Genomic DNA, 27348 nt, shown 5'->3' on the forward strand with positions numbered 1-27348 from the left:
ATGAGTACAGTTGTGATGAGCCTATGGAACATGGTGAAATCACTAGAATTTGCACAGGAATCTTTGAGATGAGGTTGGACTGCTGGGATTGAGATAGGAGTGTTATTTCACCTCCCACCTATTTTCTGAGGAAATCCAGGAATTGCAAGATTTTTTCATCTGTTAGTTTACAACACTGTTGTGCAGAAGAAAGTTATTACTAGATTTACTGGGGCTCAGTAGAGGAAATGTTGGAAGACTCATATTTTATTTTGTGTCTGTGTTGCATCCTAAGGAGGGACCAGGAGCAGCACATGAGCTGGTCTTTGTACTCATCTGACTGTAACTGATTTACAGGGAGGATATACACAGGTGGGCAGGAGAGGAGGCCCTTCAATCTCAGCGTTCAGTCTCACCTGACTTAAATGTAACTATAAGATAGGATTTTCTGCTACACTACAGAAGTCTTGTTCCTCATAGCTAATTAGACATCCAGGTGTCCTTGGCAACTTCAGCTTCCTCCTGCTGACACTCAGTTTTGTCCCATAAGAGCGTATTGTACCCTTTAGTGTCCTCTCTACTGTGCCTTATTGTGATGCCCAGTACCACCCTGGACATCCTAAGTCACATTCTGCAATTGTTTAAGTTGTTGTCTTCCGGGCAATTCTGTGTCTATCAACTAGCATTATGCATGAATTTGTATTATTAACACTTCACTGAAAGGCAATGCAATGGTTAAAATAGTAATTTTCTAAGCTGGGTAGAAAATAGGAAATTTTTATATTTATGTGTGAATGCATGGTCCCATTTATATTCCAGTTTTCTTTCATAAAAGCATGTATTCACTTCATAGGAGAACATTCAGTAATATTTTAAAGACAACATATTGTACTTCAATTTAAAGTATTTTTATGCTCCCATTTGTGATTCAAAGCTAAATTTGCTGAATTACAGTAACTGTTCTGTTAATCTGGTGATTTCACTGAATTTATACCAATTCAAACCCGGAACTGCACTCCTGGGAATCAGGCTTTCTCTTTCAAATGCTAATACACTGTGTAAATTGTTGTTCCTGTTTAGATAAAAATCTGACTGTGACAAATTAGCTACCACTCTCCTTTCCTTTCAAATTGCCTTGGAACATATGAGACCTAATTTTGTGTTTCTAAAAATTTGCATCAACTAGTATATACTATCAGCTTTGGAAAGAAAAACAGTTTGACAATTGAGATTAGTGGTGGTTTCAGAGAGTTTCCACAATTTGTTTCTGCGCTTGCACTTTAGTGGTGTTGGTAGATATATTCAGTGTTTGCAGTTGCGATGTGGTATTTTTCTGTATGGCCAGCTTTTCTAAATTGGAGGTATTGGTTGTAATCACATTAGTCATGCTCCCTTTTTAAAACAACCACCAGTGAGCAGGACTGTGGAAGCTTAATCACTACTATTCATGTTGAAAGTTAATATTAGCTGACAAAATGGAGACAGAGAAGAAAATTTGGATGAAGTTCTTTTGCAGAATGGCCTTGGAAAGGTCGCTTCCTAATGGTATGGCCACCTTGTGCTTTCTTCTGCACTCCTTGTTAAACCATCTTCATCTATTTTCTGTTAGTACAGGAAGTACTATCTCATTATGTATACCCTAGAAGCAATGAAATAGGGTAGTAAATTTAATTCAGGTCCTAATTTAAGGGGAAATTTTAAAAGCTAATCCTGCTGTTCAGCTGGAGTAACCATGAGGACCATTTCTGTGCAAAAGCAAAAAAATCATGCCTGGATTTTTATTACTTTTTCACGTTTTAAGTCTAGGAACTAGAAAACTACTTGAAGTCTTACCAGTGAAAGTCATATGTAATTAGTGTGTTTTGTCTGTGTTGTGAGAAGTTACTGTTAATTTTGTGATTAATACAAGAATACTCATTTGTTTTAAATTGAAATGAATGTGTTATGAATTCCGTTTACTGTAAAGTGAATTTCAGTTTCTCAAATATAAGAGGACAGAGGTTTTTGGTGTTTTGAGTTTTGGAGACCATGCACTAATTTAAAGTTATTTTTCAGAAACCATGACATTTCTAGGCTAAAAGTCAATACAATGGCTTTCTCTGTGCAAAGTGTGGTTAGATAGACTAACAGTAATGTCTGAACTATTCTTAGATACTTAAGAAATGCAGGGGATGAGAGAAAATGAACAATTTCTATTTCTCTGATTCTAACAATATGTATATATTTATGAACACAGCATGATTTAGAGTAAAAATAATATGTAGGTACATAGGAAAGTCAAGTTTAATGCAATTACAGAATCTGAGATTTCTCTATAGTCAGTCTTTTCAATATCTACTTCTCGTTGATCTTTAGAACCTCAGGGCTAGATTATGAGCTTTCAGTCTGGCAGGAGGAGGATTAAAATATTGTGCCATGGCCCCTCTGCAGTAGGGGTGGGACAATACAGAAAGGATCTGCTTCACCAGGCCAGCTGTGGAGCTGAAGCCAAGGTTCTGCTTACCTCTGCCTTTTGCCATTCCATCTTGCCTGATTGCATGGACAAGAGCATCCTGTTGGAAGGCTGGAAGAACTTTTTAATACAGAAAGCTGTGGCAGCACTATGAAATGGATTCTTTCACAGTCTTTCTGGAAAACTGCTGTTGAGTGATTGAAGTACATCTTCCTAGAGGATTTTGGTGTCATATGATACAGAAATAATGAGTGACTTTGAAAGGTGAGAAATACATGCAGCTAAAATAACGGTTGGAAATACTATGTTTGAGCTAATGTTTCATCCATCTTTAAACTCATAGCATCCAAGAAAAATAATCCCAGTCAGGTTCTGTGTATTTTTATTTTAATCCATTACCATTAGGTGAAATAATGTATTACATTCCTGTGTATTTTATTATCTTGCTATGTTTACAATGCCATACAGCAAAAAACAGATTAGAAGTATATACTAGTTAAAAAAAACCTGTTGCAAGAGTCACACTTAACCACTTTTAACCTGTGTTGTTTATGTCAATTATATCATCAGTGGTATTTGACAACAATTTCAGTATACAGTGGGGCATTTTGTACCTTCTTTTTGAAACAAAGCCAATCAGGAAGTGAAAGCCAGAAGTGTCAAGGAGACATAGAGATGTTTGCTAGGTGACATTAAGGAAAATACCATAATTTGAATACAATTTAAACAAACAAAAATAATTTATTTTGAATACAGTCTAAATGAGAATGATTTGAAAAATAACAAAAAGCAAGCTCAGTGCTGTGTCTGCAGTTAAACAGATGAACAGTTCTGTTAGTATTGAGGAAAATAAAACTGTAGCTCCTGAGGTTGGTCACAGAATTGGGATTGCTCAGTTAAAATACTCCCGAAGAAAGAGGTACCAACCAGATTTGTTTTCTGTCTTAGTTAATGCTTGATGACAGCTGGCTGCTCTGTGTTATGGATTTTGTATAGTCATCCCCCTGGGAAATCGGTGAAAGAATGTTACTGATATGGTAGGTTTGAAAATTATTCAACTAGTTTCAAAATAATTAAATGGTTTAGAAAAAGAGGAGGTTATTCTGTCTAAAAATTTACTTTAAATTTATGCCAATTGATGAATGTAAGCCTCAGGTTTCTAGACAGTGATATAAGTGGCATGGGTTTAACATTGGCTAAATGCCAGTGCACAATGAAAAATCATTCACTCATTCTCTTCTGATGTAGTTGAGCAGAGGAGGGGAAAACAAAAATTTTTAAAAGTCAGGTTCATATGTTGAGGTAAGGATTGTGAAGAAAAAAAAGTTAAGGTCAATACACGCTCAAAAAGTTAAAAGATGTAAAGAAAAAATAATCAACATAATTAAAAGAGGATAATGAGAACTAAAATAAACATTTAGAACACTTTCCCCACCCAACCCTTCTTTCTTTCCCACTGACAGTGCAGGGAGACAAAACACAGAGTTTTTAGTCAGTTTGTCACTTTTGACAATCTTTCTTCAGTTCACTTAGGGAGAGGAGTCTCTTGCTGTGCCATGGGATACTTCCCATGGGAGACAGTTCTCAGTGAATTTCTCCACCGTGGTTGTAATGTTCACGAGTAGCAGTCCTGCCTGACCTGCTGTAATTGGAGTCCTTCTCCCACAGGCAAAGCAGTTGTCCCACAACTGTTCTTGTTCTTGGGCCATTAGTTCATGGGGCGCAGTTTTTAAGGATGAGCTGTTCTAGTTTGGAAGCAAGGGTCCTCTTTTATCTGTGGAAGCAAGGGTTCTCTCTGTCTGTTCAAGACTTTCACCAGGTGACAGCTTTTCAGCATACACACACTCCAGTGCGAGCACTTTTTCTGATGGAATGCTGCATCTCCTCCATGCACTTCATGAATTATAGGGAAACAGTTTGTTCTATTACAGTCCTCATCATGGCTTGCAGAAGAATCTCAGCTATGACACCCAGCACACCTCCTCCTCCCCCTCCCTTCTTTTCACTGACTTTAGTGTCACCATTTTGCTCTCACATTTGCTTTCACCTTTTCCTTTTTTCTCTCTTGAGAGAGAATTGGTGTCCATAGGTTCATTTATTCTCAGGTTGGATCAACTGGAAGGTTTCTATAGAGTTCTGCAGCACTGAAGGGTTGATCTCAACTGGGCTCCACACTGGGGAATTGCTCTCCATGCTTTTCACTGCTGGTCAGTGGTCTCTAGTGCAGGAGCTGTGCCAGCCGATGTGGTGCCAGAAAAGCTGCTGCCACTTCTGCCCTTTTGTCTGCAGCACAGCTGGCTGTAAGTGCCTGAGTGAGTAAAGTTAATTGTGAGCCATGCTGAGATGGCAGCCGCCACACGGCGTCCCCAGTCTCACATCCTGGCCATGGGGCACACCGGGATGGTGGCAGCTGCTGCTGGCCGTGGCTGCTCCCAGCCTCAGTCTTAGGGCCACTTGCAGTGTTGGCTTGGCCCCTGGCACCATGGTGCACCTGGTATAGATTAACCTCCAGGCCTATCCACGGCCTCTCCTGGCTACTGCAAAAATTAACCCTGTCCTGGCCAGAACCAGGACACCATCATAGAAGGCCTCTAGTCAGTCAGGCCTGATTTGCCCTTAGCAAAGCCATGTTGGCTGTCTTGGATCACCTTCCTTTCCTTGCATGTGTCTTAATATGTCCTCCACAAAGATCTGCTCCATGATCGTCTCATGCACAGAAGTGAGGCTCAAAGGTCTGACTCTCCTTTCTCCTCATTTAAAAAATAGGAGCGATGTTTCCTTTTACAGTCACCAGGAACTTTGTCTGACTACTCTGAATTTTCAAACATGATAGAGAGTGATTTGAGAAAAGCACCAGCCAGTTGTCACTGGACTCTAGGTAGCATATCACCAGCGCTCACAGGCTCGTACCTTTTCAATTCCTTCAGGTGGACACAAACATGTGCTTGGCTTACAGTAAAAGGAACACTGATCCTGCAAGCCCATATAGAGAAGTTCAGAGGATAGATACTTGTTTTCAGTTGGCTCCTTTGGATCAAATCTGAAAGAAGTCAAAGGCTCTGACAGTCTTACAGTTTTGAAAATAATTACTGAGTTTGAGATAGTTGATTTAATGACCGAATAATCAGGGAAACATTGCAGAAAAAAATATGTAGGCATCCAAGGTACATCAGTTTTTGACAGCTTAGGAGAACAGTCTCAATAGTTCATAAGTTTATCTTAGACCAGAATATCTATACCTCTTTGCCTTAATTTAGGAAAGCATTTGAATGTATTTGAAGATATTTTCTTCAAGTGTCAGTGGCTGTATTCAAATTATTGCAATTTTTCAAGTTCCTGGATTCCAGTGCATGCTTCAGGTGCAGTCTTCCTTCTTTTTCTCAGTGTGACTCCACAGTTCCTAGTTTGTGTGAACCATCACCTGCCACTGTAATTGGATTTGTTACTTGCAAATTCTGTGTCCAGCCTTAATAAATCAAACCAACCTCTCTGGTAAAAACAACAGACTATCAGAAGAAAAATAAAAGAAATGTCTTCTTTATCTGCAGTGCTCTGTGTGTGAATTCCTTCATGACAGCATAGAAGACAGCCCCAGTATTTCAACATAGATTTCCATCATCTCTTGCAAATAGATTGCTTACTATTTTAGTTTAGTGTATATAATGAATTCCAAAATAAATGTTTCTAAACCCAGAAAGTACTACCTTTGATAAACAAGAAAAGTTCCAGAAGTAGTATTATTATTACTGACATGTTATGCTCTTGAAGTGTCCTTTTGAATGGTTGTAAACCTAACACTGGGGAGACCATATCTGCAGTAATGTGTCTAGCTATGGTCTTACCTGTACAAGAAGGATGTGGACATAGAAGAACAAATTTCGTAAAAGGATTTGAAAGTGATGGAGTAACTCAAGCATCTGTGATATGAGTGGACTGACAGATCTGGGACTGTTCAGGAGAGCTGTAAACTCAGAAGGATCTCATCCAACTGTGTCAATATGTGATGTGGGAAATAAAGAGGATGAAGCCATACACTTCTTGGTGATGCAGAATGATGTCAGGTAGGAAGAAAGAAGTCAGGTGCCAACTGAAATACAGGAAATTCCTCAACACAGGATTTTTCTTCACTTAAGAAAAATGACTTTTTCACTGTGAGCATTGTTGAATGCTTGGATTAATGGCCCAGGGAGGCCTTGAAGTATTCATCTTTAGACATAGGTAGTTGTGGTTGGAGTTTGAACTCTGAGCTGTGCAACAGCAGCAATGTGAAACTGGACATGTAAGCAAATCATATTTTCAGTACAGATGGGCATGATTTGTCCATTTCTATAAAGAAGGAAATACATTGCATAATTGTATAGGACATGTGCATGGTTTGTAAGCTGAATGTAGATTGAGCCCACGCTGTATGTTATTTACAGTTGGTATGGGTATGTTGAAGGATTGCTATACCAACCATAAGTTGTCTGACTTTTCGTTATATGAGAAAAAAGTGAGATTGCATTTTTGCCATTTTGACAGTCTAAGAAATAGGTCTTATCATTCCCAAGAAAAAAATTGTAATAATTATTTGTGCAGTAAAAAGAGAATCTGAAATGATTATGATCCTGTGAAAATAAAAGGTAGGAGTTCTGGTAGGAATTAATAAAAACTAATACCAATTTACTAAATATTGTTCCATAGACTAAGACATTGTGATGATACATGAAGAATGAGGTAGTCATTTGTCTAGTTATTTGTATGAGGACTCTAATTTTCCAAATGAGCAATTCCATTAGCTATCCTAGAGTCCATGAGATATTTTTTCTTGTGGAAGTTGCAAAGGGAGTAATTCATGCTGGGCTTTTGTTCTTGGAAAATTAATGTTAGGCTTGACAGTGTTGTTAGATTGTTTGTTTTCAGAAAATTTATTCCATTCCATGATGCATTTTAAAAATTCGTTTCAAGATACTTAGCCAGGACTCCTTTTTGCACTTTTGCAATAAATAGATAGTGGAAGAAGTATCATAATGACAATAACCATTTTGACAGTCATCACTGAGGAGAGAACAACTAAGAATACAGTCTAAAATAATTTATAGTCAGAGCCATGATAACATTTAGTAATCCCTGTCCCCTGCAAAGTCATAATTATTCCTCTGCAGTAGCCATCCTTTCCCCTTCCCTCCTGCCTCTCCTGAAAATATTGGGAAGATTAATACAGTAATTCCGCATGCTCCAAATGTATGGTGACATTGGAAGGATATATCTTTCTTTGTTTACCACTGCAACCTTTGCCAGGCAAACATGGAGGGCATATTTTAAAGTCTTTGCACAGCACCTGAGGGTGACAGAGACAGTGTTGTCATGCAGGAAAATGTTTCTGTGAAAATCCAGCTTTTAATTTCTTTTATCCCATGTTGAATCAAACTCATGGATTAAGATACATATGATTAAAATCAGTTTATAAAGGTTGCATTTGGCTAGAATGATATTACATCAAGATAATGTCCAAGTGAAGATCCCTGGAGTGCATTTTTGCTCCTACATTTTAAGTTCTTTGTCATGATAATCATTGGCCTCTGTTGGAAGTGAATTGTTAACTCAAAATACAAATATTTTTCTAAGTTATTGTACATAAACCTAAGAAGACAGTGATAGTATTGTGGCAGCCTGATATAGTGCCAGGTCCTGTCACTGTGTCCTTATCTTTATCTTCTCTCTTCCCACTGTAGAGAACTTATGAGCTCAAGTAATGTGGTCACTGACTAAGTCTTCTCACGCCCAGGAGAATAGCACTCAGCACTAATTTACGTGACAGGTCTTGTGATGTAGTCACTATGAAGTAGAGATGCCTTTGTTGCAATGAGGATTTGAACAGAGAATTGGTGAGCCCAGATGTGTCACATCATTTTTGGGTCCTTTGTCTTATTTTCTCATGTGAGCAGCTGCTGTTATGGGTGTGCAGTTGGTGTGCCCTGAAAATTAGTCATTTAGGTCATACTGAGACATATGGGACAAAAGAAACCATTACAAGAACACGTTGCAGCTACTGATGTTCTGACATGCTCAACAAGTCAGGCACAAAAGTTGACCAAACCATTAGAACAAAAATGCTTCATATCCGATGAAAAAAAATATTTCCCCCTAATTTTATTTCACAAGCATTTGGATTCTTTTAGCGTTTCTCCATCAGCTAAGCAAAAAAGTCATGGCATTCTCACCATTTATGGTTTGATCCATGTATGTTTCAGTCAGCAAAGATAGCATCATGTGCTATGGTTAATGAAACATGAATTACTTGGATATGTAAAAGAGAAAGTATTGCACATATTCAATTGCACTTTAGTGATCCTTATTTTCAGTGTGTGTTAGAAATTAATTTTGGTTGAAGTGTATCATAGTTGCTGATAGCTATCTGATTTATGCATATGTTGTCTTGCCAATGCAGCATCAAGCTGTAAAGAATATTTAGTTGGTCAGTATTTAATTTTCATAAGGGCTAACATTAGCTTTAGCCCATTAGCAGGATTATAAAACTTGAAACATGCATGGTAATAAATCTTTCCCAATTACCAAGTTGTAAAAGCATCTTACTGGTAATTTCGGTGCAGTGGCTCACTCACTGATTTGAGAATCCATCCTTCTTTGTAAATAGAGCAGAGATTGCCTAAGGCTGGGTCCACCTGCAGAGGGAGAGGCTGTCCAAGTGAAATGGCCTGATGGAAAACTGTATGGTGCAAAGTATCTGGGAACAAATACAGCTGACATGTATCAGGTGAGTATCTGTGTTTATTACCATGTGCTAAGATGTCTTTATTTTAAATTGCTCCTTTGGCTCTGGCATTGGAGTGTCCAGCCACACCTTCAAAGCTGAAGAAGGCTGAAGTGTGAGCTCTTAATGTAACTGTTACAACACTTTATCTAATATGCAAAACTTTCTAACCCAGTAGCACCTGCTATGCGCTGTTTGGGAAAGAGGTTTCACTTGGTCTTACAAAATTAAGAAAATTACATGCTTTCTTTAAGAACTCAGGTAAACAGGTGGAACATTAAGATTGAAAGATGACATTTGTTATTTTCTGCAGGTTGTTTACTTTCATTTAATAGGTTCACAACTAATTATACGATTAATGACATAAAATTAAGTATGGTATGAGCCTGCAATGAACCTGAGGCATTTCATAAGAGGTTGGAAGGGGGGACACTAGGAAGAAGAGCATAACATTCATTTGTCTGAGGCATTTTTGAATTAATTAATCTAAGGAGCATTTTATCCTCTGCAAAGGCAAAAGGGAACACTGAAGGCAAAGCTAAAAAGCTGACTTCTGATTTCAGAGTAACAATTACTGGTTTTTTTTGGGCTTGCCTTTGAGAAAAATCAGTCAGCAGCTTTGAGTACCCAAGTGAATGGTAGAAACTGCAATAAAACAATCACAATAATAATAGCACTTCTGAAAGAATGAGAGTCTAGATCTATTTCTTTTATATATATGTAATCATTTTCACTTATGTAACTCTTTTCATCAGGGGGCCTCACATTACTGTACCAGAATGGCAAATTTACTATTATATCTCTAGATAAATTAAGGCACTGGGAAGCTAAATTACTTGCTGCATTGACCTTCTCACTTTTCCAATGACTTGCAATCGAATTCAAGTGCTCAAATGCCTAAAGTCTTGAGCTAGTCTCTAAATCTTACCTCTTCCCTTATATTTAGCAGCTGTGTTATGTTGTGAAGGTCAAAAGTTCTTTATAAAGTATGAAGATTATTTTTCTGTAGTAACATTAATCTTCAAATCATTTAATCTTTTGAACAACTAGTCTTCTGAGGAATACTGTGAGGTAAATTAGATGAATGTTGTTGTCTTTCATATTTGAAAGAATATGACATAGTCAAAACAAACAACATTGTCTTATTTTAGACCCCTTGAACAACATGATTAAATGAGGTTTTTTTTAAGGACAATGGATAAGCATGTGGAGGCTCAGCAAGGTTTAGAGTTCCTCAGCATAACAAGCATAAATTCCTGTAAATTGCCTCTAACAACCCCTATCACGGGGGGGATGACAAAGTTTAAAGGTTAGAGGGAGTCCATATTGCAATACATAGAACTATAGAGAAAAGCAAGTATTTAGTCTTCAGGATGAGAGAGAGGCTGCTGTGGCCACAGATTAGAAAAAGTTTATGACAGGAAGGGTGCAAGATTAACTTCAAGACATACTAGCAGTTCTTCCTTGCGTCTTTCTAAACAGTGTCTAAAAGCTCCCAGGACTCACACATACAAAAAGGTTTATTTTCATCTGGTGTGAGCTATGTTACACCTTTGAGATTCTCTTACCCAGTCTTCTGTGTGATTTCTTAGATCTCATAAAGCAAATCTGTTCTAGTTGAAAAATTCTGTGAATTTTTTGTCATGTTGATCAGACATTTGTACCAAATGCAGCAGTACTTGAGCATGCAGGAGCTATGACACAATGCATCAGAATTTGTGTCATGCAGTTTTCATTTGTCAGCGAGTATCCTACACAATCCCTAAGCAGAGCTAAACCTGCCAAATGAAGCAGGTGCTCAAGTGAAATTATTAATGTGATCTACATCTGACTTCTTGATGATTTCTGATATTGAGGTTCACAATTGAGTTTGAATGTATTAAATTATCCATTCACTCCATTAATTGCTTTCGAACAGCTTTTCTTTAATTTATTATGTGCTTATAGAAAAAAAATCTCATGAAGACAGTAACATATCATGCAGACACAGTACAGCAGCAGAATCCAAGTGTATTAACTTGTTTATTAAAACTGATGATTTGAAATGTAGGATCTGCAATCTGAATTGAATCAGAGCTATTAGAGATAGTGGGTTTATATTTTGCATGAATTGTGATACTGTTGAAAGTCTTAGAGAAGCTCTTGTTGTGTTTACTATCAAGTGTAGGCAAATTATTTACAGTGTGATATGCTGGATGATACCTAAAGAACTTCCACTTACTCTTCATGGTAAATTGCAATGTATTTCATACCACAAGCATGGCATTCCCTTGTATGAAGTGTTTGCATCGTTCTGTACACTGTAAGTATAAACAAATATAGAGACCATTTAAGAAGATATTTTCTTATCACATGAAGTGTCAGAGTTAATTTCCTACCTAGTTTTTTCACCAGGGATGCAAAAAACTTTATTACTAACTGTATTATGCAAAAATGTTACCAAATGTGTTGTACAGGAAGGAACAGGAATTGCAGAAAGACTGTTCCTGCACCGTGGATTGCCGTCACTTAATGAAACAAGCTTAAGGCAAATTGACCTTTAAGTTCCTCAAACATACTGCTAACAGAGTAGGCTTATGGGGTTAATAACAGGAGCAGAAAGGAGTAAGGATGATTCTCGTGGCTTTTTTATCCATTTGTGCACTGTATGCATTTTATATGCATTCCAGATTTGTGCAGCCCTACTAGTTGCAGTGGAAAAATTGTTTCTAAAGAAGTTAATAGATCATAGTCTGTTACCTGGCTGTTGAGAATGGACATACGGATTTTTCAGCTGTTCACATATTAATCTAACATACTCAGCTACAGCAAGCTTTTAATTTGAAAAAAAACACAGTCCATTTATAAGTTCAAATGCTTGTTCATGCTTGAACAAATGATTGTTCATTTGTAATAATACTTTCTATAAGTCAGTATTCTCCTATGTTTGTATTTGTGCTTATTCTTCTAGTCAGATAGGATGTTGTCAATTCACATAGTCTTAGTAAATCACTTAAGGATGTAGAATGGGACTTCTAATTTTATACAAAACTTTAAATTATAGTTTCTGTGGGAGCTAAACTGCAGTCACAGATAATAGCTGAAATTCACAACTGTTAGATGAAGTATTAAAATAGAGGAAAAAATCAGCAGCTACTGAAAAAGCTTAAATGCTTCAAAGCCTTAGCATTTTAACATTCCTCACACCTAGTTACATTTCCTTTCTCATTTTCTGCTAACAGGGTTCATATTGGATTATATCTAAACCTAAGCATGATAAAGCTTTTCATCTTCTGAACAGAGCATTTAAAAGAAATTCCATCAGATTCAATAAAATTCTGTTAACTGGTATTTCCTTAGTTGTCACTCACACTTTCTTTTGACATGGTCTTCCTCAGCCTTGAATCATGGGATGTTAAAATTAATTTTTTATTTATTAGAAGAAAATAAAAAAAATATAGACAAATAAAAATGACACAAGGACATTTTAATATGTCAGTCCTGCAAAATAATGTTGCCTGTCTTGTTACTGTTCAGCATTCCTAATCTAAAAAATTTTACTTCATTTTGTATGTGTCAGTGCTGATTTTGAAGTCTTTTTGCCTAGGTATTATTTTCAATGAGGTATGTGTTGCAGTTCCTAAGAAATAACATTTTTTATGTTTCAGCCTAATTCTGTGCTAAAACAGATAGCAGAATGTCTGTATATAAATCTTCTTTGCTTATGTATTTTCATATGGAAACATTTCCAGGAACTTCCTGCAAGAGTTAATTATTATTTTATTTTCAAATACCCATTTTTTTTCAATTAGTTGGAGTTTGAAGATGGTTCTCAAATAGTAATGAAGAGAGAAGAAATATATACACTGGATGAAGAGCTCCCTAAGAGAGTAAAAGCACGTTTAGTGAGTATTTGCTGATGCTTACTTTCTAATATATATAAGTATATATTCTCAAACGACCAGTAACACTATACTAGGATTTATTTTGGATTTTCAATTTCATGTTTTATGAAGCCTATACACTTAAGACTGGCTAAATCAGCCCAGTTAGGAGGTGTCTAGTGAGATGGTTAGTTCTTCTTCCAGTACAGGCAAATGCTGTTGTCAGACATAATTCTTTTCTCCTAAAAGGGACATCATGTTTGTCTCATCTGTCAGATCAGGAATGACCAAGTTAGTAAACATTTAAATTGACAGACATTCTGTTCTTTCAGTATGCTTACAACACATATTGTTTTTAAAAAAACTTTCCATATTCTCAGAGCTTTGTGATTTTAAGAGCTTTAATTTTATAAAAAGGCAATTAACTTCTTGTAAGGCACAATATAACTGATCAAAACTCATTAATGTTGCTGGCAGGACTTACCAGCATTTCACTAGTCTTCTTTGGTTTTAAACCAAATCTTTGCTGCTTTTTTTTGTTTCCTGCTGTTTCAAACAACATCCACCAGCTATATTTTTATGTATGCCTGCCTAGTAGAAAAGTGTTGAACCTCACAAAGAGCATGACTCATGGAGGTTGAAAAGGGAAAGTGTTTCCATACCTTAGTTGGACGAGATTGCTGTTTTTACTTGTCTTAAGATAGTTCTTTCTGATGTAAAGTAACACTGGTCAAATATTCTGGGTTAAGAAACCTTTATGTCAGGGAATTGGGATAAATGCACAAACTTTCAGTGTCCTGATTAGGGTTAAGATAGATGTCTTGGAAAATGTTAAAAGAACCATATAATGGAGTTTTTTATTATACTTGGAAAGAGTACTATCTTTTTTTGCTATCTCTTTGTTTAGAATGCAAACTGTTGCATTCTCGGGATAATAATAAGAATAATAATAATGGGGTTTATGCTATTGTTTTTAAAATTGATTTTTTAGAAATCAATATGTCTTTTTATTTATTTGTTTATTAACTTCATTAGGGAGTTAACTGTAGATTAAAAACATCAAATTTGGTCAGCTGAATAAAAAACACTGCAGCTGTTATTGAGACTTCTGCATGATTTTTACCTAGTGCCTGAAATTCTAGAAATATATAGGTTAGTCCTCAAGGTATGCCCAACACCTCCTTCCCTTTCTTGTGCAGAACACAGTGCAAATTAAAGACAGCCTATGATCCTGTTTCTGTCTACTGAAGTAAAAGACACCAGTTCCTTCTAAATGACATTTTTATTAATCTTGGAATTCTTCTGTGACTCCAGCAGTTTAAGTTGATCCAAATTATTTTGCTTCTGATTCTGCCCAAATGGCTTGCTGTTTGTTACTCCACTGCTTTGTTAGTGGGGATTCCCAACTGGTATAAATTTGATGATGAGTGACCAAACTGTGACCCTGATTCTTTGCAAATTAGGCAGTGCCCAGGCTTCTTTTCAGGCATGCATGACATAGTAGCTTGCATTTAAAACTTTCCTTAATAACACAAGGTGGTGAATATTGCATGATACTGCTAGGATCAAACCTGTCCAATGGTTGCATCGCTTCCATGTCACTGTTTTCTCAGCTAGAATTGTCATGACTGTGTGATACCTGGATAAAATCCAAACTAACAACAGATATTAGTTACGTGTTTCCAAGGAACACTATCGACATAGAGAATTTAACACTGAATAGAATATGCAAAATACAGAAAGATAAAAATTGTATGTATGTATAATTAATGCCGAATTTTAGTCTACAGCTTCTGCCATGCGATTTGAAGACACATTTTATGGAGCTGATATTATCTTGGGAGAGAAGAAAAGGCAGAGAGTATTGAGTTCTCGCTTTAAGAATGAATATGTGGATGATCCAGGATACCGCACCTTCTTAAAAAGCTCATTCCAAAAGAAATGCCAGAAGGGACTGTAAAGGAAGCAAGAGAAGAGAAAGTGTTCTTGATTAAAAAGCATGCAGCATTATTTGCTATTGGGTTTTTTAACTGAACACTCAGTTTTACAGTGAACTAATCGGTGTAATCTGAAGTACTTGAGTTCTGACTTCATCAGTTAGTGTATTTAATAATTTGTAATATTTTGTATTATAAAACCAGGGGGATACCAAGAGAGATTACTAAATGATACGCTGAAGAGAAGTTTCAGTTCTTCTGTCATCGAAATAAGTGGTTAAATTCCCTTTGAATTCTTTAATTCACAATTCTGAGAAGGAGACATTTTAGTAAGCAGAGGTAATGTCAGTGGCTTACTTTCTTCTGCACACAGGAAAGGATGTTAAGCTCAAAAATAGCAGTTTTTATAAAACATTTTTAAAACAAAAGTAGGTTTGTACAGTACTGAAACAAAAAAGGCTGTACTTAATTTGTACAGTGCTTTTACATTTTTATGTCACTACTGTTTTCGGTAGGATTTGATGTGGACTCAGTTGTTGATTTAGATATTTTTGGCTTTTGAGAGAGGTATCTTCAGCACAGCAAGGATATTTTGTATATTTAAAGAGGCAGATTTTGGCAGTTATTTTTAAACATGTTTTTCATAAAGTCTATTATAAAGAGCTACTTGTAAAATATTAATTTCTTTCACTGTGTGTATGAAAATTAAAATTTAAATATATATGCTTAACAGCCTAGTTTTAAATGAATATATTATGGATTTTATTTTGAAATAATGTTCTAGCAATGTAATCATGTTTTAAAATAAATAAATGCTTTACTACAATTGCAACATTTTCCTGTTGATGTGATTTTGAACCCTATTGTTTCATACCTGTAGGAATCAAGAATATATGCTGTATTTTTCTGAACACAACAGAATATACACACAGACACTCACATAGCTTAGGGTTAAAATGCAGAGTTGGTAAGTACTGTACTTTCATTTCTTTTCTTTCTGTTTCTCTTCAATCTTTGGTATCTTGACCTTTTTGGATGTTTCACAGAAAACACAAAGTCTGAATTTGTCTGAACACTTGGGTATGTGAACCTAGAAGGGAGCGTTATCAAAATGACATCATCTCTTTCTTGTAAATTGGACAGTCAGCAGGATTTCTGACTGTCTGCCACAGGAAAAAGAGTCCTCCAAAATCTAATTTAAATCTAAACACTGCTATTTCTAGGGCTCTGGTTGCAAAAAACCTGAATATATGGACCAGAGATTTTTTCTGTACAAAATTACCTTTATATGCTGAGGTATTCAGATCTGTGTTTCACTGAAGCTCTTCCATGATTATTCTTAATTTTTCAAGAGGGCAATAAAATCTTTTCAGTTGCCCTGTGACACCTCAACTGACAATATTAAGTTTTCTGTGTTACATTGACTATCTTTTCTTGTACCATGAAATCACTCAGAATCCCTTTAGTCTAAGAAATTGCTTTGCTGTGACAGTTGGAATGTATATCTAATTGATAACACTTTCTCTAAAGGCACTGGGTTGTGGTGGATGCTGTCTGGCATATTTCACAGTATCAGGGCTCTTTTTGGTATTGTAAAGAAAAGATAAAAACTAATGACAGATTTGCAAAATGTAAGATTGCTGATGCCTTCTACAGTTATGTGCAGCTAATAGTCATGTTGTATGGGGTTTGTGTGGCTGGGTTTCTGTAGTGGGGTCTGTGGGCATGGCTTCTGGAAGCTTCCAGCAGAGTCAATGCCAACTAGTTTCAAGACAGAATCATGCTGGAGCAGGTTGTGCCTGAGGGACTGTACCCTGTGGAAAAGTGACACACATTACAGCAGTTTATGGAGAACTGCTGCCCATGGCATGAACTCACACGGGAGAAGTTCATAGATAGCTGTCTCCTGTGGGAGGGACCCCAGGACCCCATGTTGGAGCAGAGTCCTCTCCCTGACCAGTGGCAGGAACAAGTGTGATGAACTGACCATAAGCCCCATTCAGTGTCATCCTGTAGCTCTGTGAGGAAGGAGGAAGAGCCCAGGAAAAGGCAGATGTGGGAGGAAGGTGTTTTTAGGATTTGATTTTACTTCTCATTATCCTGCTCTGATTTTGTTAGTAATAAATTCAGTTAATAGCCCATTTTGTCTTGCTTTGCCTGAGATGGTATTTGATTTGTGATCTTTCCTTGTCCTTAACTCAGTAACTTTTTGTTGTATTCTCTTTTCCCTGTCCAGTTATGGAGCTGAGTGACAGAGTGGCTTTGGTGAGTGCCTGGCACTCAGGGTCAACCCACTACACCTAATTACTAATGCTTAGTTTCAAAATACTGTGTTCTGTGGTAAGAAAGCTTTTGTAATCTTCCATGAAGGTTCAAAACAACTATAGCATTATTAAAGGGTTAAATACATATTTAAATATTTTGTAATTGGATAGGTGATGCTATGTGGTATAAGAGAGGCTAAAAATCTTTGCCTGGATCTGATATGACCTGTTGTGAAGCCATTAATAAACCCCTCATTTGTGTAGAGTGTATTTTTCTCTTCAAGAGCCTTGAAATTTTTTGACTAAAAGGTTGAAAATTTTTTTAGAGAGCATTCATGCTAAAAGTTGGCTTGTTTCCCCTTCTACCTTTTATCAAGAAAATCTTTACTTTCGAAGTTCTCAAAGGCACTGAAATTATTTCTGACCTTTGTCAGGTACTAGAAAATACTTCTGAGTAAATGAAAAGTGTAATTGTCATCGTTGCAGTTTTGTGCCTCCTGTTTCAGGACTAATGGTCTTTGCAAACTAGATTGGCTAAACAACTGGCCTAGAAAACCAATTCCTGTTCCCTTACAATTCCTGAAAAGCTGCATTTTTCTGTTCCACCACACATACTGTTATGGACCTTTCAGGTATATGGGAGAGAGAATACATTGGTGTGGAATGCTCTGGGAAACCAGGAGCTTGCCACAAACTGAATCAGGTAGACAGACACCAAAACAGAATTGCTTGTTATCCATGTAACCAATTCTCAATAGCAAATTTCTCCAGTAAAACATCTCTGTGTTATTTTTCTCCTGGTGTTAGAGACAGATACATCTTTTCTAGTGAAAAAGCCTGCCAGCATTTGTGACCATTTCAATTACAGTGTCTGTGTGAAGAAGCATGCAGTAGGGTAGGAAGAGCAAAGCTCTGTTAAACAGTGGCTAACTCGATTGGCATGGTGTTCCTAGGGGTAAAAAAAAAAAAAAAAAAAAAAACAACCAAAAAAAACCCAAAAACACCACCCAAACAAACAAACAAAAACCCACAAGAATTGAATATTAATAATAAGAGCATGCTCCAGGATAGGATGGGCCCTGTTCTTTCTATTGCCCCAAGAACAAAGAACAAGAACAAAGTAGCTGTTGTGTATAGTCATGAGTCCCGAAGATCATGGATGATAAAACAACATAGTGGTTTGGTCAGGATACATCAAAATTATTTTTATTCAATCTCATCTGAAAAATATCAAGGAAGAATCTGAAGTACTTCAATTTATGCTGGTTTATGAAGTAGAATGCTGTAATGCTATGACTCTGATTTCCACAGCTATAAGTAAGGTCTGATAAAATCAAATTACTAGAATTAGATAAAAATTAGATTACTTCTTTTGAATCCTATTTTCTATTGTATTATGGTAGCAAAGCAATTTTGTTGATGCTTAATAGGAGTTCTGCAATATATTGTGTTGTGCTACAGTGGTTAAAAATTTTCAATTAAGGAGAGTAATAGAAAAATTCCTACAAAATACTTTTACTTTGAAACTTGTTTATGCTTTCCTACTGTGATGCAAGTGAACAGCAATGTTTTGTAATAGACAACTTAAAATTATATCCTGATAAGTAAAATAGAGCCAGGTAAAAGCTGTCCCTTCTTATGCAGTTCCACTCTATCTAATTTTGTGGAATATTTTCCAATACAGAAGACATTATAGGGAAAAATAACTGACAAGCTACATTCTTCTTGAATGATCAATAATAAGAAAACATTTGTTATTTGTACTAAATAATAAATACTTGTATTTTCTATGTGTGCTTCTCAATATAGCCACCTCTGTTTAGTGGCACAGTCACAAGTATTAACTCTGATAGTAGATGAAGACAAAATTATAATTTCCCTTACTGGTATGAAATGCTGCTTTTTCTTCAGTCTATAAATTTTGTAGTGTTTTTTCTGTTTCTTGTTAGCCTACTGAAGTATTTGATGCCAGTGTTCAACAGCATATTAGTAGGAGAGAAAGCTTATGTAAGGTGGGAAAAAGGAATCTTTCCTGCACATATGCACAAAAGGCATGTCCATCTCTTTCAAAAATTGCAGAACTATCTGATAGATTTATCACACACCTTCACATTTCAAAATCCATCTCTGGGGCTTCTAGTCTTGAATTCCAAATGCCTTAGATAGCCTTTTTCTCTGACACATATAGCAAAAAGAAAATGATGATGTTATGGTAAGGCCATAAAAGTTTTACTGGAGTTCATCTCAGCTTTTGTATATAGTCTACTCTGTTATAACTTCACTGTTACTACCAGACTGAATTGTCCTACAGCCATCCTGCTGTTATTTTCAACACTTAAATGTATTTCCTCTAAACTTAGATTTGTAGGCAGGGCTGGTAGCTGCTAAAACTTTTGTAAGAGCCTGTTTTGAGTTACTAAAAACTTTGGCAATTTAGATATTCTACAGCTGAAATTTTTATGTGTGGGTTCGTGTCTGAAATTTAAAGTCAGAAAGCTTTACCGCAAGCAGTTTGGTCTTTTGGAATGATTTTGAAGAGGAGGATTAAGGATAAAAAAATCATCCATCATCCTTCTTTCTGTCCCAAAGTTTTCCAGGCCTTTATTTGGCAACCTCTCTGGTTCCTTTATACAGTAAGTGAGTTCCTTTAGACAGGGACCTGCTGGTGAATGACTGAAAGAGTGATTCCCTTTAGACTTTAGAGGTAGGTTTGTGAAGTGTTTCTGTAGATGTGTTGTCATTTGACTGAGATATCATGAACTGGTCTGTGGCTGTGGCTCTGAGGTGAAGTCTTGGAAGAACCTGTACCAGTTCAGGGCTCATTCCCCCGCAGTGCCCTCCTGCAGTGAGGGACTGGGCTGTGCATGTATCGCCACCACATCTCAGCACTGGCCTTGCAGTCTGGGAGAGCTTTTGTCCTTTTTTTTTCACCCTAGTTACTTCAGTGAAACACAAAGGCAGGCTCTTGTTTGTTCTCAATAACTTGCTAAATTTGCTGCTGTGTTGAAAAACAGTATGAGCAAGAAAAACCAACAAAACCAAGCAAGAATATAAGGAACCCCAAACTGCTTCAATACAAAAGTGTTAAAAAGTTGGAGGCTAATATGGAGAATTCATGGAGCTGGAAAGAGAAGAAATAGAGGGACCAGATTCTTAAAAAGAGATTTGTTCATAGTCTCTTCAGAAGCCAGGATGCCTGAGGGTCAAATTTCTTGTGGTATAAGCAAATGGCTGTGAAATGTACCAGCAAATTACTGAATGATTGCCTTTAGGAACATCATTAGGAACATCCCTGAAGCCAATTACTGCATGAACTCAAGGAGCAGTTATCTCTGTTTTCCAAAGGATCTGGTCCTTCTGTACAGATGGAAAGTCGGTTATATGGGATGAGATTTAAAATTTTTTTCCCAGATTGATTACTAGAAAAAAACAGGTTTTGTATTTGAGTGCTTTTAAATTACTGTGCTCAAGTTAAGGATGCAAAATATGAAGTATACAGCCAAAGCCAAAATTTTCCCAGAAGATCCATAATGCTTTAAATTTCCTCATATGTTCCTTACAGATCCAGTCACTAGATGAACTGTAGGAAAGAATCACCATAATGACTCTCTGGAATGCACAGGAGTTAAAAGCAAGGCAGAATAGAGATGAGGCACGGCATTCCCAAAGGCATTTTTTTGGCACATTACTAACATTTGATGGCAATGTCATGCTACATTACTGAGGAGAAAAGGCTCAAGGAACAGTGTAACAGAACAAAATTATCTTTGAGAAGCTTCCATATCAAAAGTAGTCCATTGCAATCCACCTTTTCCTTTCTGTGGGCATATGTAGTGTACATTAATAATAAAAAAGCTGCTGACCAAGCTGCTTACCTCAGTCCAGTCCAAATGTGGCAACCAAGAGTGACTTGCATGACCCTGCTATTTTTCATTGAGTCCTATTAGGAGAGTAAAAGCAGGAACAAGTGAATCCATTATTTATTATATTTTAGCTGTAAAGAGAAAGGTGCAGTTAACAATTTCCTTTTCCTATTGGAATACTGAAATAGCAGTAAGATACATTTCTGTGCTGAATACCTCTTTTCGCTATTTCAAGTGTTCTGTCCTCTCAAAAGAAGGGATGGAGCTATTCTGTTCTCTGCTTATCTAGTTTTCCCCCTTGAAGTATCTCCCACTTCAAAGCACCACACCAAAAAGCAGTCAAAAATGAGCTAAAATTCTTCCAGCTCTGAACACACAAAGAGAAAATAGGAGAATTTCCTATTTTTCTGTGACAACCCTGTGGAACCAAGATGCAAGGAGCAGAGATCTCTGGAATGGGAAGGACTTCTGTGTCTCCAGTGTGTCTCCATGCTCTCATTGAGGACTTTTATCTATATAATGCCTTAAAACTTGGCTTGAGACAGGTGGAATATGTTCTGCTTCACTTGTTCATGTGTATGCCAGTGTGGTGTGTAGATGGGGAGCAGTGCTATCTCAGATAGCAAAATGGGTACTGACTACTGCGTTTTGGAGACTACTGAATAAAGACATTGCTACAGGAAACAGTGGTGCTGTAGGCTAAAACCAGAAATCATTAGGTTTCCAGTGCCCTCACCCTTGTCATCTGCTGAAACAAAGCAACATAGAACAGCATATCATAGCAAGAGCTCACAACTTTAATGCCATCTTTCTGTTTGATTTTGGGCAGGTCTCCAGAGATCATGTCTTTCCTCAGAGAAGTCAGTGGATGTGAGACCATGTAAGCTGGTTCAGTAAGAATATTTGAAAAATAAATGTAAAGTACATTGTCAAATAACACAAAGAACTACATGAATCAAATTCTTCAGTAGCTCCTTTTGGCCAAGGGAAAGTGAAGCAGAGGCTACATGAGATATCGTTACTGTAACTGGAGGTAAATCTGTGCAAAAAGAACTTTGAGCTGCAGGATATCCCTGAGACAGTGGTGTAAGTATCTCCTTGTGCTTAGAGAACAAGCAGGACCAAGACACAACCATGCATGCAGAATTTTTTCCCTCATATTTTGAAACACTAAAGGAGGATTTAAAATAACCATTGAGCTTTCCAAGGTCTTTGTTGTTAAAGAAGGTGGATGTCTGATATGTAATAATACTGTTGTGGTACAGCACTCTTAAGGTTATAGAATAATCAAAAGAAGATTGTATCTCAGGAAAATTCACTTGCTATTTGACTGGACTTCCCCTGCTGGTGTGACAGGTGCTGTAGGGGTGCATGTAACCCCCACACTACATAAAAATGTGATCTGAGTGCATTACTCTCAATTCCAGCACTTTGCTCTGTGGTACTTCCCTAAAGCTATTTAACTATAGGCACTCATCAAAAAAATCTATTGTAGATATTTCCTTGTGAAATGCCCATCAAATAAACTGCTGAGATAGTAATGAGAAAATTAATGTCAATTAGTAATGTTTTAAAAAGACAGGAGAAACCAATTGAGAAACACCAGGAGGGTAATCACTTGCCATCTGAATTATTAATTTCATGATGTGTTTTAAGAGAAAGGACGTGATAGCCACTAAAGTAGGCCCTGGAGGAACACAATACTGGTATGTCAACACAATTGATTTCTCAGTGATTTAAAGCAAATCATCTTCTGACAAGTTAAAAAGTTTCTAGTTGAAAAGGAGATGCTACTTCTGGGGCAGTGGAGGGTCCTACCTGGCTATGATTGCTGGGCAAGGAGTGACCAAAGGGTTGGTGCACCTTGCCAACTTTTTTTGCTGTTTTGGCCATTTTTTTACCAGATTCACTGGAAAAATATCACAGGTATGCTAATGAGTTTCACAGCTTCTCTGGCTTGTCTTCTCCCCTTCCTTGCCAGTCTCATGCCTTAGGAATAAAGGACAAAATGATACTTCAGGTCTGAGACATACATGTCTCTACTCTTTTATGGTGTCATAGTGAAAGAGCAGCTTCTGGCTTCTGCAAATACTATTGCAGCAATTTTTTTTAATATGTTTGACAGTGCTTTAAATGAAGAAGTTTGGAAGTTTTCATAGAGAATAATACCAGGTTTTTCAAATGGAGAATGGGGGCCAAAATTACTTGGTAAAAGCTATGCAGCACTAATGTGAGAGCTGAGTGAAAGCTGCAAGTTTTTGCCCAATAAAAATTATAACAATACAGCAGTTATAGCTTAGCTCTGCTATGAGACAGTCTCTGGTGTCCCCTTACTGTTGTCAGGCCATGTAATCCATTTTCTCTAGTGAATTATGTGGTATTCCCTATGGCAAGAATACTGTTTTGCATTTTGCTCCATTTCTTTTTATCTGGATTTTGTGGTCTATGCTTTGCATATAGCCCTTAGACAATATAATTGCCTTGTAGAATTTCTCCCTTCCTGTTCGGTGCTCCCTTCCCCTGCAGTTTTTAACATGCAAAGGGTAGGGTAGAATTGATGACTGAAAATAGTCTTACCTTTTATACAGCTCTGTACATACTCCTGTAGTTCCTGTGGCAGACTCCTCCTTAGTTTCCACCATGTGCTTGATTTTCTGCTGCCTTGCTGCATAGTGAGTTAAGATTTTAAGTGTGCATTACATATGTACTCTGAATCTTTTGGAATTTGTTAGGGTGTAGCTATAAGGCTAAGGTTCAGACCAGAGTGGAAATATCTCAAGAATCCTTGCTAAATCAGTACAGCACATGAATACCCTTCTTGTTCTACTTTAATCTTTCTGTGGTGTATACTGCAACAATATCAATCCATAACTGCATTAGAACTAATTACTTGGTGATTTTTATGTAAAAAAAAAAACTTTTTGTAAGAATGTTTTGAACAATGTGGATGATTTATAGGTGGAATTTTTCAACATTGATTTTTACAGCTTGATATGAAAATATATCCCGAAAAAGCAAGTTTTTACTTTCTATCACAGTACTTCATGAACTGAATTTTACCAATTTATTCCCACATATCTATAGAAGGACCTAATTCTAAGGCAAAATTTTCATAAGAAAAGAGTAATAGAAGAAAACCCAAGTTCTGTATCTGGACATTTGGAGCAGCAGCCTCTGAATGTAAAATATACTTCTATGTGTATATTTTCAGATAAAACTCAGAACTTCAGAAACTCATCAGCAATATAATCTTTTGAACTGAAAGTCTTTTAGCAGCTTCTCCAGAGAGTTAATGGAAGCTGTGATGGCATTCCATTTGAGAGTGATTTTGTCATTAGCAGTCCTTTTAGATAAGGGATTATGCTTAGTGACAAATGGTCACTTTTGTAGAAATAGAGCATTAATTCAGCTCCAGTTTCAAATTTTGTTTTTGTCTTTACATGAAAAATGCAGTAAATTACTCTCAGATGTGAGATCTGTGATACAACATTTGAGGTAGTTGAATCTTTAATTAGATGTGTTCTGCAATGTAACACACATTCTTCAATAGTAACCTGTATGCTTTTACTCTAAACATGCAAGGCAACTGTCTGAATACTTTGTTTCAGGTGGATTGTTCGTGTTTGGAAGTTTTATTTGATTATGGGTTTTTTTTGGTTTTGTTTTGTTTGGTTGGTTGGTTTGTTTTTGATTTTTTATAGGAAAAGAGCTACCTGCTGCAGAAATTAAGAAAACTATTTGCAAATAAAATACGATGGATTCCTGCTAAATAAGGTATCTCGTTTTGCTCTCAAGCTTTGAAAGCATTGAAATAAGAAAGCAGGAGGAGATCTTACAGCACAGCAGAGGCTCTACTTGAGCATACATTACTGAAGAAATAAAATGCATAGATCATAGAAGGGAACCGAAGTATTTAGAATAAATGTTCACTGGATTTTAACTAGAATTTATGGATTCATTAAAGACTCTCTGCTCTGCAGCAAAATTATTCCTGATTATCTGCTTTTGAAGCAAAGTAAAACAAGGGAATACATATGCTTCTTAGCCCTATCTCTTCTAATCATGTTTTTGTAGCATAGAATTGGGCATTTCAAGTGCATAAATGGAAAGTAATTTTTTCTTGAATGATTGAAAATGCACATTCTAGAAAAGAAAGTATAAGGCAAAGTAATTCTTAATGGTTCTTTCCTTTTAGATTACCCTCAGCCATGGCAGATCCCAGGTGTAAAGGCTCTCTTCTGCTTTTTATGTCTCATCCTGGCAGATGCAATCATCAGTTCTTTAGTCATGTAGGTTTAGTAAAAAAGTTTTTAGAAAATTAGAGTAATCTCAATTAAGCCCTACAGACGCAAGGAATGTACTTTAACTACCTATTTAAAAAGAAAAAAAACACCTCACCTTCAAAAGATTGTCTTGCCAGAGATCAATGCACATCTAATTTTGAATGAAAGCCCATTCCTGTTTTCCTCTTTCCAGGCAATATGGAAACACATGATTTAGATAATTTGTTGAATTTCAGTCAAAATGCTGAAAATATCTTCACTTAAAATGGAATGAAAATATCCCACTAAATCTCTAAAGAAAGTTAAATCTCCTCCCTTGGTGAAGGGCTTAAGGCTTAAATCGTAGTGGCTGGTACTGGTGATGAATTGGAAGCTGTTTTCCTCACAGTGGCCTGACATCACTCTGCCTCCGCTCCTCTTGCGATTTGATTGTTGATTGACTGGTGGCATGAACAATGTATCTCCTGAATCTCATTGGGATTTAGTAAGATTGGATGTATTCTTCAATGAAGTACAAGGAGCATAGTCTTATACGAAAGCTTTTTGTCATTTTAAAAAAGAAAACTTAGTTTTAAGCAGACTTTTAGCTTAAATAGTCATTGAGGCAGTAAATGCTTCTTCCCCACCAGACTTACAGGGGCAGCTTCAATTTTGCATTTGGGAGGAAGCTACCAGACCCTGCTCAATAGTTAAGTCCCCAGTTAAGGCTTTTTTTAATAGCTTCTCTGGTTTGTAAGCATTTTGGCATCAAATCAAACTTTTCTCATTACACAAGATGTGGCTGTCTACATTTGGATACAAAGCTACTACAAAGATTCTGGGGGGGGGGCAAGGGGGAGAAGAACAGAGGGAGCTGCATTCACCAAATGAGAATTTTTCTTCCAAACTTAGTTAGCATGAAGAAGAATTTGTTCCCTGGGTGAATAGAAATCCTGAGCAGTTAATCATGAGTAGTGTGACTGGAATACTACTTTCCAAGGGAGAATCCTGTCTAAGGAAGCCTGGCTGGATGTTAATAGCTGTGGCTTGGCTTTGCTGGCAGTTCCTGTGCTAATTAAAGTAACAACATGAAGATTTATAAAATGCACAGTAAAGTCCAAAACACAGATGCCAGTGGGGATGGAGATGATTTTGGTTGAAATCACACAGGTTACCAAGACAAGTTGGTAATAAATGACCCTGCTGAGATGCAATTTTGTCCCTTGCGTTTCCTGCCATTTAAGGGGCAGTTCTGTTAAGACAAAGTGCTGTGATATGTACTGTGAAATCTCTGTTGCTGAAGGTCTTTAAGAAAATTTTATACAAACATCTGTCTAAAATACCTCAGGAATAGCAAGAACTGTTTTAAGGCAGGAGGTGTGTTTCTTTCTGCAGCAGTTTTGTGCTGTAAAAAAATGGGTGCTTCAAAAACCTCAGACCGAATAAGGCTAGTTGTATGTAAGCTTTGATTACAGAGTAAGGACTATGGAGCAAGTTTTCTGTGGTCAGAAAATGAAAATAGTCTCAATAATAACATTAAGGAAACATTTACCATGAAATTCCTTTTTAGAAAAACAGATGGGTTTCCATTTTCTCTTCAAGTGAAGTCTGTTTATGATGGATCTAGTTAAAAATATCCAAAGTTTTGTTCATAAAATTTCATTGGCTTGCTAAAGAAAATGTCTGTATATTAATTCTGAGTAAATAGCACTATTCTGTCAGAGGAAAGCAATCAAAAGATACTATATTTCAACTTTAATATGTCTGTACTATCACAATGCTACTATCCTGAATTTCAAATTAATTTAATTGAACTCTAATGAATAAAATGAGTTGTCCTAGTGTAATTAAAATCTCAACTGAAGGGTTTAGCAAATGAATATAATGGTAATTGTGCCTGGCTTGATCTTTCTGCAGCCTGAGATTCTCAGCTGCATCTGTGCCTTTCCCTTTCCCCATGTAAAAGATAGTGAA

The 27348-nt window shown here is 36.7% G+C and overlaps 1 protein-coding gene across 2 annotated transcripts in view; it reads left to right on the forward strand.

Moving 5' to 3' along the window:
• KDM4C (lysine demethylase 4C) overlaps positions 1-15817 on the forward strand; it is a 245840-nt gene extending 230023 nt beyond the window's left edge. For both annotated transcript variants that reach the window (XM_021531680.2, XM_077790001.1), the window contains exons 20-22: positions 9069-9188; positions 12977-13069; positions 14832-15817. In XM_021531680.2, coding sequence (XP_021387355.2) covers positions 9069-9188; positions 12977-13069; positions 14832-15008 — 390 coding nt within the window. In that variant the 3' untranslated portion in view covers positions 15009-15817. The remainder of the gene's footprint in view (positions 1-9068; positions 9189-12976; positions 13070-14831) is intronic.
• The last annotated feature ends 11531 nt before the right edge of the window (positions 15818-27348 follow it).

The sequence above is a fragment of the Lonchura striata genome, chromosome Z, assembly GCF_046129695.1.
Source record: "Lonchura striata isolate bLonStr1 chromosome Z, bLonStr1.mat, whole genome shotgun sequence".
Classification (NCBI taxonomy): Eukaryota; Metazoa; Chordata; class Aves; order Passeriformes; family Estrildidae; genus Lonchura; species Lonchura striata.